At 42.4% G+C, this 13158-nt stretch overlaps 1 protein-coding gene across 1 annotated transcript in view; it reads left to right on the top strand.

Annotated features, from left to right (window-relative positions):
* Window positions 1–13158, top strand: part of ttll12 (tubulin tyrosine ligase-like family, member 12) — an 86568-nt gene that overhangs the window by 57217 nt on the left and 16193 nt on the right. Inside the window, exon 6 of the mRNA XM_013140101.3 lies at window positions 2599–2675. Within this exon, the coding sequence (XP_012995555.2) occupies window positions 2599–2675 (77 nt within the window). The remainder of the gene's footprint in view (window positions 1–2598; window positions 2676–13158) is intronic.

The raw sequence follows: 13158 nt of genomic DNA, 5'->3' as shown, positions 1-13158 counted from the left end.
TAATTATTTGCAAATAAGACACTCGTCAAACGCTTACAAACATAATTGTCCGATGAGTCTCTGCCGTAAGACATGAACAATCCGTATTTATTTCAAATGTTAGAAGGGGTGTGGTAAGTTGTTGCCCATCTGTCTTGTGTAACATTTACCCAAAGGGCAGGCTGTCCCCCCACCTTAACCTTCTCAACTCCTGAGGAGACACAATGTCTGGACAATCAACCGAGACACTAAATTGTTATACAGATCTACTGATTTACGGGTAACCCTCTAATCCGCTTGTGCCGGTCAAGGATGTCTCTTAGTCAAACACCAGATCCCTCTCAGCATCTTTGACTAGTAACTCATTCATACATGTATAGGACCAAGTATACATCAGTTCAAGAATTTCCACAACACCATGTATCGCGAGATCTTGGCCAACAACCTCCTTCCCTCAGTAAGAGCATTGAAGATTGGTCGTGGCTGGGTCTTCCAGCATGACAACGACCCGAAACACACAGCCAAGGCAACTAAAGAGTGGCTCCGTAAGAAGCATCTCAAGGTCCTGGAGTGGCCTAGCCAGTCCCCAGAATGAACCCAATAGAAAATCTTTGGAAGGAGCTGATAGTCCGTATTGCCCAGCGACAGACCCGAAACCTGAAGGATCTGGAGATGGTCTGTATGGAGGAGTGGGCCAAAATCCCTGCTGCAGTGTGTGAAAACCTGGTCAAGAACTACAGGAAACTTATGATCTCTGTAATTGCAAACAAAGGTTTCTGTACCAAATATTAAGTTCTGCTTTTCTGATGTATCAAATACTTATGTCATGCAATAAAATACTAAATAATTACTTAAAAATCATACAATGTCATTTTCTGGATTTTTGTTTTAGATTCCGTCACTCACAGTTGAAGAGAACCTATGATACAAATATAGACTTCTACATGCTTTGTAAGTGGGAAAACCTGCAGAATCGGCAGTGTATCAAATACTTGTTCTCCCCACTGTATATATTATGTCTCTTTCTTCACTGCTCCTCTCCTGTCACCGCCTGACTAGTAACGCATATTTGTTGTTGTAATGCTGTGTAAAATGTAAATAAAAACAGAATGCAATGATGTGCAAATCATTTAAACCCTGTATCCAATAGAAAATGGTACAAAGACAAACTATCAAATGTTGAAATTCAGAATTTTTATTGTTTCTTTAAAAATATATGCCCACTTTTAATTTGAAGCCAGCATCTGTGATAGTATGGGGGTGCATTAGTGCACATAGCATGGGTGACTTGCATATCTATGAAGGCACTATTAATGCTGAACAATATGTACAGGTTTTGGAGGAACACTATGCTGCCATCCAGATGTTTTTTTCAGGGAAGGCCTTGCTTATTTCAGCAAGACCGCCAAACCACATTCTGCACATATTACAATAGCATGGCTCTGCAGTAAGGGTCCGGGTGCAACAATAAGAATACATTTCAGAAAATACAACAATTGATCTTCTCTGTTCCCAAACGCTTACAGAGTACTGTTAAAAAAAAGAGGCGTTGCAATACAGTGGTTAACATGCCCCTGTCCCAACGTTTTTGAAATGTGTTGCTGGCATGTATTTTTCCAAAACAATAACACCTTTCAGTTTCAACATTTGATATGTTGTCTTTGAAATTTTGTCAATTAAATACAGGGATAAATTATTTGGAAATCATTGCATTCTGGTTTTATTTGCATTTTACACAGCATCCCAGTTTTTGTTAACAGGCTTGTTGTTACCCACTAGTATTATCCCCACACTATATCCCTGATTCACTTCCCCCTTACTTCACTGATTATCCTTGTTGTAATAATGCCATTGATATTTCTGTAATTGTACTCAAACAACAGTACAATTACATAGCAAAGCAACATTGCTTTTGTCTTTGTGTCTATTCTGTGCGTGTGGTGTGTAAAGTTCATTCCTGCGGTGACGTCATTCCTCAGCTCTCTGTCTTGAGAGCACCTCTTTGTATCCCTCCATATACTGTGCGTGGGTGTGATTCTGGTTTTACTATAAAGGTAGTAAAACCTCCTGATTCATAAGGAACCAACATTCCTTTGCCTGTCCCCTCAAGGAACGCAAATTATTAATGGCTTAGATGCCAGGTTTAGGCAAAAACATACATTTACTGTTAGTGTTATAATGAGTTAATTTATTTTAGGTTAAGGCATTTTGTGTTAGATTATTGAGGTTAAGTTTAGGGTTCACATTAGTGTTAGATGATGGGGAACATGGGTTTCAGATTTACTGGTCCTCATGAGTTCAGGTCTCAAGGCCATATAAAGGTTTCATGTGATGTTTTCCTGTGAACGTGCACCTACCATTATATGTTTGCTCTGCACATTATAAGCATACATGAAGCACCCCTGAGTAACATATCAGTAACTGTGTGTGTGTGAGGATGCCACAAACAGTGAGTGCACACCAGCAGCTGCAAGGAGCTCTCGCTGTTGCTTCTTATTATAAGTAAAATGTATTTTACAATACGCTATAAAAGGCACAGAGTCAAAATAAATGTCTTATCTTACCAAACATAAATAAATAAAATGACAATGATTAATTCACCTCTCTCTGCTTTCTTAGACAATTTCACAGCAGAACAAGGAAACGCATCCACTGGACATTCAGCCTTACACTGTCCCCAAAGACAAAGTGCTCAAGTCAGTACCTCTTAAGTTTAATTTCATTACCATTAATTCAGCAAAATGGCTGAAGTGGCAATGCTGTGTCATGGACACAATCACATGTAAGTGCTGTCTTTCAGTCTGTTGGTGAGATTGTTTTGCCTTATATCCTGGAAGAGTTTCTGCCTTTCTGTACAACCTGCACTGCAAAACTATTACATTCCTTGCAACTTAAAGATGTCTTACATTTTTGGTCAAGGCTAACAAGGCTAACTTACTTATTATGCACATTATTTAAACATGTTAATATTTATAATTTATTTACATTTATTTAAAAAATGTAATTTACATCAATTCTCTGTTCAGTTTGCAACAAACTTCACCCTCACTGTTTTAAGCATATGTTCATCTTGCCATGCATGTCTAAAATATTATATATGTCTGGTCAACAAAGAGCTAATCTTTCACCTGGAGTCCTACAGTTTTCTCTAAGAGTCTTAGGGCCCTATTTTAAACTTCTTTCCAAATTCTGTTTAGTTTTTTCCCAAATTCTGTTTTTTCCATTTCCAACTTTGTGAATTCTGTGTTTTGCGATTTACACAAATTTTTGCTTCAGACAGTGTCTAATGTTGTGATTGAATACAACTATTTTATAAGATATAATAGTACATTTGTAATGCTGCCACGCAATATTGCCGTATTTTTCATCAAGGCAAGTTGTTTAATTTAAAGTTTTAACAAAATATAGATACAGCAATAGTTAGCTTGATAGCGAGGCAGTCAGCTGCTAATGCAAAACACCAGTCTTAACGTCAACAGTGAAGAGGCGACTCCGGAGTTGCAAAGAAAAAGCCATATCTCAGACTGGCCAATAAAAATACATCTTTAAGGGCAAAAGAACACAGACACTGGAGAGAAGAAGAACTCTGCCTAGTAGGCCAGTATCCTGGAGCTGCCTCTTAACTGTTGATATTGAGACTGGTGTCTTGCGGGTACTATTTAATGAAGCTGCCTGTGAGGCGTCTGTTTCTCAAACTAAACACTAATGTATTTCTCCTCCTGCTCAATTGTGCAGTTGGGCCTTCCACACATTTTTGTTTTCTGGTTAGAGACAGTTTAAACTGTACTGTGATGGGAGTAGTACACAACGTTGTACGAAATCTTCAGTTTTTTGGGTAATTTCTCGCATGACATGGCCTTCTCAGAACAAGAAAGTTATTTTTTTTTATGAGCCTGTAATCGAACCCACAAATGCTGATGCTGAAGATACTGAACTGTTCTAAAGAAGGCCAGTTTCTGGTTTAGCGGCATCAGGAGGGTGCAGAATACGGTTGATGGTGGAGAAGAGCAATTTGGGGTGTTTTTGTTGGTTATTGATGAGTGTGGAGTAATACCTTGTTTTTGCCTGAGATTGAGCTTCTTTGTATTTCGTGACGTGTTCTTTAAATGCTTTGTGATGGACAGTGAGGCTGGATCTTCTTTATTGTCTCTCAAGCCTGTGTCCTATGGTCTTCATCCTGCGGAGCTCAGGGGTGAACCAGGGTGCAGGACGAGAGAAAGACACGTGGCACGTGGTGAGAGGAGCTACAAAGTCCAGACTGAGGGACAGGGCATGGTTGTAATGTTGGACTTGCTCCTACTTACCTTGCTGAAATGATCCAGCCATACATACCTACACGTAACCTTAGATCGCAAGATGCAGGCCTTTTAATTGTACCTAGAATTCCTAAACAAACAGTTGGCGGCAGGGCCTTTTCTCATAGAGCTCCACTCCTGTGGAATGATCTGCCAATTAAGGTTAGAAATGCAAACTCAGTGCAAACTTTCAAGTGTCTACTAAAAACTCACCGGACGCCCCGTCTCAGTTCCAAGGTGTTACGCTGCTATATTATTGTGCTGGGGGATATGAGGGATGTACTACTAACTTTTCTCAGTCTCCTCCAGTTTTACATTTTAGGAGGAGATGAGGTCCTGGTCCACACCTGCGGATTACCTGGTTTGGGGGGCCCGTTGCTGTCCCTGTCCTTGTCCACCTGGTCATACTTCTGACCTAGTCTAAAATCAAATAGACTCTGGATTTAGCCCAGAGAAATTTATTTATTATTCCAATTGGACTCTTAATATCTCACCCAGCACAGCCAGAAGAGGACTGGTCACCCCTCTGAGCCTGGGTCCTCTCTAGGTTTCTTCCTAAAATTCGACCTTAGGGAGTTTTTCCTAGCCACTGAAATTCAACACTACTGTTGTTTGCTCCTTGAGGTTTAAGGCCGGGTGTTTCTGTAAAGCACATTGTGACAACTGCTGTTGTAAAAAGGGCTTTATAAATAAATTTGATTTGATTTGATGTTCCACCATGTCATCAACTGTTTGGTAGGGGTGGCTAGGGAGTCAGCGTGGAAGTGCACACCTGTTTAATGTTCCTGAATGTGATGGGCCTTTTGGTGCACTGCTTTGGGAAAGTCACTGGGACCGAGAATAAGATGGCATAGTGGTCAGAGACAGCCAAATCAGTGCACTGCATGTGGGAGGATGTTATGCCAGTACAGCACACCAGGTCCAGGGTATGCCCTTTGTCATGTGTAGGGCCACGTATGTAGTGAGTAAAATTAAAGCAGTCCAGCAGTGATAGAAAATCAGTAGCAAATTAGCAACTACTGGAATCCACATGAATGTTAAAATCACCCAGCAGAATAGTAGACGGGGATTTCGGACAAACAGTGGCAAGCAGTTCGGTGAGCTCTAATAGGAAGCAGGTGGAGGCTTTGGGTTGTCGGTAGATTAGCATAACCTATAGCTGTGTGAACCCAGTCAACATGAAGTGAACACACTCAAGGAGGTAGTATTAACTGGAATCTCATTTACCAGGATGTCAGCACGATGGATAAAAGCAAGCCCGCCACCACGGCCAGAGCTGCGAGGCTTTTGAATATAGCCATAGCCTGAAGGAGTGACATGGTTCAGGGTTATGAACTTTTGCTGGTTCTGCCAAGTCTCAGTTAGACATAAAAATCCAGTGATTTTTCCATAATGAGGTCATGGATAAGGAGGGCTTTATTATTTAAAGAACTAATGTTAAGCAACATAAATGATGTCCTATTTAAGGCATTGTCAGAGGTTACAGTGTTGCCCACACAGACCAAGGATCGAAGATTTGCATGCGATGGGCGTGGTTTGGATCAATGACATCGCCAATGTGAGGCATGGCACCAAACAGCTGGGACAGACAGTGTTTCCTGAGAGTAAACAAACTTATGACGGGAAGCCCTATGAACATAGGGTGAACGATGCAGAAGATGGAGAGATTTTATAACCTTAGATGTTTTAGAGTTGAAAGTCATGAGTTCCGCTGCAGTATATTTGATGAGAGTCGTGGCCAAACAGGACAAAATTGTTAGCATCATAGCTTGGTTTGCTAATCCCATAACAGTCACAGGAGGCTAGGAAGATCACAGCACAGTGACGGAAAAACGTATTGGATAGCAGTTTCAGGAACCAGCGGAAATGGAACAGAACTTTAGTCACTGAACTTTAGTTGCAGGCTTCTGACAGGTTGATGTGGTCGAAATGTTTGCAGCAAGTAGCGTTAGATAATCATAATGAACGCAGCAGGGTCGAGCAAAACGGTAAATATGATTCCACACGGATGTCTGGGGTTAAGTCTAGTTGTATGACTTAAAATCCACGGAAACAAACTGCCGATTTTGCAGGTTTTCCTACTTACAAAGCATGTAGAGGTCTGTAATTTTTATCATAGGTACTCTTCAACTGTGAGTTGTCCACAAATTCCATACGACGCGCACATGCACACGCGCATGCATGCACACACTGGATCTCTCTGTCTGAATGTTTTTCAAGCGGAGGGCCCTGTGTGTGATGGGCCCCTCATATCTCCTATCCATCTGTAAACATGCCTGAAGGAGATTATCTGGCAGAGCTGGTACGGACATAATGGAGCTGAAGAAGGGTAACTCACCGGACAGGGAGATTATAATCATAGTGGCACTGACTGTATTTCAAATGGCTCCCTATTCACTACATAGATGGAGGACTCCCAACGTAATGTCTAGTCTGCTCATAGTGGAACCTGTCATAGTGTTAACATTCATGAAGTCCAGTTTACTAAATATAAGTCAGCATGTGAAAATGTTACCATACAGTAAAAACTTGTGTGGCTAGACCCCATGTATGTCTGGACCCCACACCCTCTCTCAGTCCCTAGTATTTAAGATGCTATAGTTTGTGCCTGGGGGACTAAGGTCAGTCCCTGCTGTCTCTGTCCCAATTTTGTTGCATTAGTTTCTGTGACTGGGGATTGTGAGGGAATTTCTGCAAATTGCTTATAATCCCACGTATTATGAATATATCATTATGCATGTTGAAGTTTAAGCTTATGAAACACTGCTGTTTAAGAAATGTTACCAATGTGAAGCCCAGACACACCGGCAGCAACTCCCTACGTGACATATTCCACCCACACGCGCAGCTGAACAGTGAGCCGAGCCCTTACCATGATATGTGTGCATATTGACCCAGGGGTCGCCACAGGAAGACTCCCTAATATGATGAGTTCTGTACATGTCCTGTACACGGACAGCTGCGAACCTGAAAATGTATGACTATGATGAGTTCTGTCCATGTCCTGTACACAGACAGTTGCGAACCTGAGAATTTATGACTGTGATGAGTTTATTGGAGGGGCGACCCAAAAATAAACCATAAGGTTGTCAAGAGTAAGCACATCTTAATTAAGAACATACAGAGAACAAGGGAGAGGGCCCCACCTCAGGGGACTCTCCAAAGATGGTCAGATGGCGTTCTGGGTAGAAGTTTTTGTATAAAAGCCACGGTCCTGAGCTCAGTAGTTTGGGGGTGTATCTGCAGAAGGACCTGGCTTTAATGTCTGTCATTCTTGTATGATCTTCATTAAAGTATATTGGATTCACAAGTTTCTGAGTTGAAGTGCTCTTTGTTTTAGTCGTTGTGGACTTGAGTTTTCCACGACAGGATTAGGGTCAGTTTGAGTTATATGCTGACATGTCCTGTTCGATCTAAGGAATGCTTCCTCTACATTCTTTTACATTCGTCATATTTCACTCAATGGCCTTTGTGTCCTAAATATTTTTGTGACTTTGAAGGCCAATGGCCTTGCCCCTAAAATGACTAAATTCCTAACCTGGTTGTGCTCCTAATATAATAAGGAGATTGTGTAGACTCTCTTCAGAGAAACCTAGCTAGCAACTGACTTTCTCCCATGCTGTTTTGTCCTTTGTGGAATTTCCAAGACACATCCTTCATACATGCTGCTAGTTCACACTTATAAAATATGACAATCCTGACAATCCATTACAGCAATGTAGTCTTTTGGCTTAATGCCAATGACTGTAATTAGTTGCAAAATACCTTACCTTACTCCTTCAAAGATATAGTAAACAATCAACTATCTGATAATTGTACCTGCTGAATCCCCTGTTTCTGTACACATGTCCGACTTTATTTTGTGTAATACATTTTTTACAGTATTTTCTTCCATTCGAATGCCTTTCACCATGTTATAAATTCTACTCTGTTCTGCAAGTGCTGAACTAGATAGCTGTCTCGACCCGGTTCCTGTGTAACCTAGGTATGGAGGAGAAATGTGGTTCCCTGAACTTGACCTTACCTATGTTGCTGGGTAACAGTTTTTACACTACAATACTTTATTTAGGTAAATGAAACTTCTTTAGAGATTTGCATTGAATTTAAAAAATATAGTTTAAACAGGTGAAAATATGAGGTAATGTGGGATACTGTTGCTACAGATCCTCCTTGCGGTAACTGAGATCTAAACACTAATGTGTCAGTCTTGACTTTTAGACACATGAGTGGTGATGTTGGAGGTAAAAGGATATTTACCTTTGTCAACAACTTAGAGATTTTTAGTAAGGGGAGGGTAATTCTCTGTGATAATTGGATTACTTCACTAAAGTTGAAAAATAATCCCCCAAAATGATTAAATGTCAGGATGTTTCATCAACAGTAGGTCTTTCGATCAGATGTGTACGTTGGACCTGCTGTCGGGGAGAGAACTTGTGAAAAATCATGTTAGTAAAGCAATAGCGTTGTGTGTACTGCACTGGTTATCCCTAACTCTAATCCATCCATCATCTTCCGCTTATCTTGGGCCGGGTCATGGGGGCAGCAGTCTAAGCAGAGATGCCCAGACTTCCCTCTCCCCAGACACTTCCTCCAGCTCTTCCGGGGGGACACCGAGGTGTTCCCAGGCCAGCCGGGAGACAAAGTCCCTCCAGCGTGTCCTAGGTCTTCCCCGGGGTCTCCTCCCGGTGGGACGGAACCGGAACACCTTCCAGGGAAGGCGTTCCGGAGGCATCCAAAACCGATGCCCAAGCCACCTCAGCTGACCCCTCTCGATGTGGAGGAGCAGCGGCTCTACTCTGAGCTCCTCCCGGGTGACCAAGCTTCTCACTCTATCTCTAAGGGATCACCCAGCCACCCTGCGGAGAAAGCTCATTTCGGCCGCCTGTATCCGGGATCCAACTCACCACCAGGTGGTGATCAGTTGACCGCTCCGCCCCTCTCTTCACCCGAGTGTCCAAGACATACGGCCGCAGGTCAGATGAAACGACAACAAGGTCGATCATCGACCTACGGCCTAGGGTGTCCTGGTGCCAGGACTTGAACATGGTGTTTGTTATGGACAAACTGTGACTAGCACAGAAGTCCAATAACTGAACACCGCTCAGGTTCAGATCAGGGGGGCCGTTCCTCCTGTGGAATCTGAGCATTAACAATTACAATATGAATGTACATTTCATAGGAAGTGCATGTCCCTAGATAATGAGAACAACAGAAACCTCTCTGTTTAGATTATCTCTCTGTAGGAATGTTTACGATGGTCATATGGCATGGGGGGTTGACTTCTAAAGACATGGTCTTAGTTAGAAACGCCCTTAATGTATAGGCTAGCTGGTAACCAACATTGCAGTGAGAAGGTAATGGAACGTTCACCGAATGACATCTGTGCTGCAATTTTCCAATAAACGTGAACGAACTTCTCCCTCAATTTGATACGGGTTCTACATTATTTGACCACTATACGAAACCGCCGATTTCTAACACTCCCAATCACGGCCCTCCAGGTGTCACTGTCGTTGCCCACGTGGGCGTTGAAGTCCCCCAGTAGAACAATGGAGTCCACAGTCTGAGCACTTTCCAGCACGCCTCCCAGAGACTCCAAGAAGGTTGGGTACTCTGCACTGCCGTTCGGCCCGTAGGCACAAACAACAGTGAGAGACCTATCCCTGACCCGTAGGCGCAGGGAAACGACCCTCTCATTCACGGGGGTAAACTCCAACACATGGCGGTAGAGCTGGGGAACTATAAGCAAACCCACACCAGCCCACTGCCTCTCACCATGGGCAACTCCAGAGTGGTGAAGAGTCCATCCTCTCTCACGGAATGTTGTTCCAGAGTCCAAGCCGTGCGTAGAGGTAATCCCGACTATCTCTAGTCGGAACCTCTCAACCTCACGCACAATCTCAGGCTCCTTCCCCGCCAGCGAGGTGACGTTCCACGTCCCTAGAACTAGTTTTCGTGTCCAGGGATCGGGTTGTCGAGGCCCCCGCCTTCAACTGCCGCCCGATCCTCTCCGCACCGACCCCTTATGGTCCCTCCTGCAGGTGGTGAGCCCACGGGAAGGCGGCCCCACATCGCTCCTTCAGGCTGAGCCCGGCCGGACCCCGTGGGGAAAGGCCCGGCCACCAGGCGCTAGCATACGAGCCCCAACCCCGGGCCTGGCTCTAGGGTGGGGCTCCGGCTGCGCCATACCGGGCGACGTCACGGTCCTCAAAATGGTTTCCATCATTAAAGGGTTTTTGAACCGCTCTTAGTCTGACCCGTCGCCTAGGACCTGTTTGCCTTGGGAGAGCCTACCAGGGGCATATAGCCCCAGACAACATAGCTCCTAGGGTCACTCAGGTACTCAAACCCCTCCACCACGTTAAGGTGGCAGTTCATGGAGGGGTAACTCTAATCCCTTTCATTTAATATTAAGTTGGTCTATAATCGGCTCAGCTACATTGTTAGCACAATGCTTTCCATGAATCTCAAACTTAAGAAATTCAACCTATTGTCAGGTCCTGACTATAGGGATGCCCCTAGCCATCTCTGTGTTGGTTGAGGTGATAGTGAGGGCCTGGCAGAAGGATGCCTTTAGGTATCTCTGCACTTTGGTTTTTAGTTGTCCCCAGTTAGAGGCAGCTACCCTGCTTTGCCTCTAATTGGAGATTCTATTTAAGTTTAGTTTGTCCACACCACCGTGTGGATCTTTGTTTGTGCCCTATGCATACCAGTTTATGGTTGTTTGCTCTGCTTTTTTTGAAGTGAACCGTATAAAGGAATGATCATTAGCTCTGCTCATTGTGTGCTGCCTCTCCTCAACTGTGACACATATTGTTCCATAAAATACTGTAGCGCGTTGAACACTTTCGTTTGGGTCTTTTTCCAATAACCCTATTTGGCATGTCAAATAAACTTAGATTTTTGTACCTTTTCTTATAAAATGTTATTATAGAATGCTGTGTGTCATTATAGGTGAGATGGTGACGGTCTGTATAAGGACTCCCTTGTTACTGTGGAAACAGGATGTTGTTTGGCTTTTTCTTGGCTAACACAGTAAGCTGATCGGAGCTCTTGATTTAATACTGTTTAATCCATATTTTTCACGCTTAGGAAAGCTATGGCTGTAAGTTACTTCATTCTTTACGCATCATACATGCACTATTGATTAATATTATAATGTCTGCAAGTAATATATTTTTTCAGCCTTTGATTACCCTAGCTAGTAATGAGCATGGTTAGCATACCTTCTATACTCCAGTACTATAGCCTGTTGTAGCTTATATCAGAAAGCAGCATGTTGTTTATATTCTGCAGTTTGTTGTTGGTTTTACTTATCTGTTGTATTTCATTAACGCATTCTCAATGGTACTGAAGTCTATGCATACCTGTAATATTGTAATTCAGCTCTGTTTTATTAGATAGACTGCATAGGCTGAGATGCTCAATTAATTGTCACTTTTTTTTTCTTACAGATTCACTCTGATTCATTATAGATCTATAAGGCCATCATGGTATAAGCCTGAAACTAATTGAATAACAGTTCCAATATTTATTGCCAAGACGTTCACTTCCTGGCTCACATGTATTTTTTGAATTAATTTTGGCTTATGTTGTGGAAAGTCCAATCTTTCTAAAACAAATGCACTTCAACTCAGGAACTTGTGAATCCAATAGAATTTAATGGAAATCATAAAAGAATGAAAGTAATCAAAGCTGGGCCCTTCTGCAGATACACCCAAAGTCCCGACCATGGCTTTTGTACAAAACTTTCACACATCACGCAATCTGGCCATCCTTTTTGGAAGTCCCCTGGGGCTTGTCCCCTAGCTTTTGAGTGTCCGTAGTTCAGGGCAGTAAATCATGACAAACTCGTGGTTCATACTTGGGTCACAACACCAGTGAACACACAGGCAATAAACTTCAGGGTCATTAAGGTCCGGACACATGATGATGCTCTGTTGAGGTGCACTGCTGCTGACACACTCATGATGGTTCTCAAGACAAGATACACACATCATGATGACCATGCAATCTTTAAGAACTCATTGTCTGTGTGTATGGATTGCACATTAATATATTTCGTAAAGCGTGTGATTATGCATGAACATTACTATATTCATAAAGCATGTGATTATAAATGCATTTTACAGAAAAACTCCGTACAATTACACTAAACACATAGGGAGGACAGTACAGTTACCACTTGGTGGAACTGGATTTTGACTCGTACAGATGATTCTAAGGAGTCAAAGAATTAATGTAGCAGATTAATAATAAGTATTCATCTGTTACATTGCATTACAAGTATCCACATATAGCATCTCTCTTCAGATTTGAGTTTGCAACAGCATGAATGCAGAGACTGATGAAAAAGCAAGAGGCTGTTTTCACAATGCCCTCTGGCTTATATCCTTAACTAAAGACAAGGGTGTTGGGTAGCCTTAGGAGGGGTCGCAGGAGTATGCTGAAGACCATTTCCTGTTTTAAGTTTAGGGACAAATTCCCCCAAAAAAATCCTGGAGCTATATATTATATGGCTGAGTGATTTAACCCATCGGTCAAGCTACAGTAATTAAGGCATGAACTTTTGGTCCTGTATCCAGATCCTGAAAGATTATCAGTAACAAATGTACATTCCAACTATAGCAAATTAATAGACAAAGGGTGAATGCTATGGCAGAAATGAAGCACATACAGTATATATGAATGGCTATACCAAACATTGAAGAATAATTTAAGTAAATAAAGCCAATTATTTATAATAAATACACTGGAATATCTGTAGTGGAAGTCTTTCTCAAAGATATCTCCCAGACACCGGAGCTTAATAGACTTTATTACAAAGTAACAAGTCTCAGGTCTCTATCTTTATACAGTTCTATCCTTACACAACATACTCTCC

The sequence above is a fragment of the Esox lucius genome, chromosome 23 (assembly GCF_011004845.1).
Source record: "Esox lucius isolate fEsoLuc1 chromosome 23, fEsoLuc1.pri, whole genome shotgun sequence".
NCBI lineage: Eukaryota > Metazoa > Chordata > Actinopteri > Esociformes > Esocidae > Esox > Esox lucius.
Note: the sequence above shows the minus strand (reverse complement) of the source record. Positions and strands in the feature narration are given on the sequence as shown.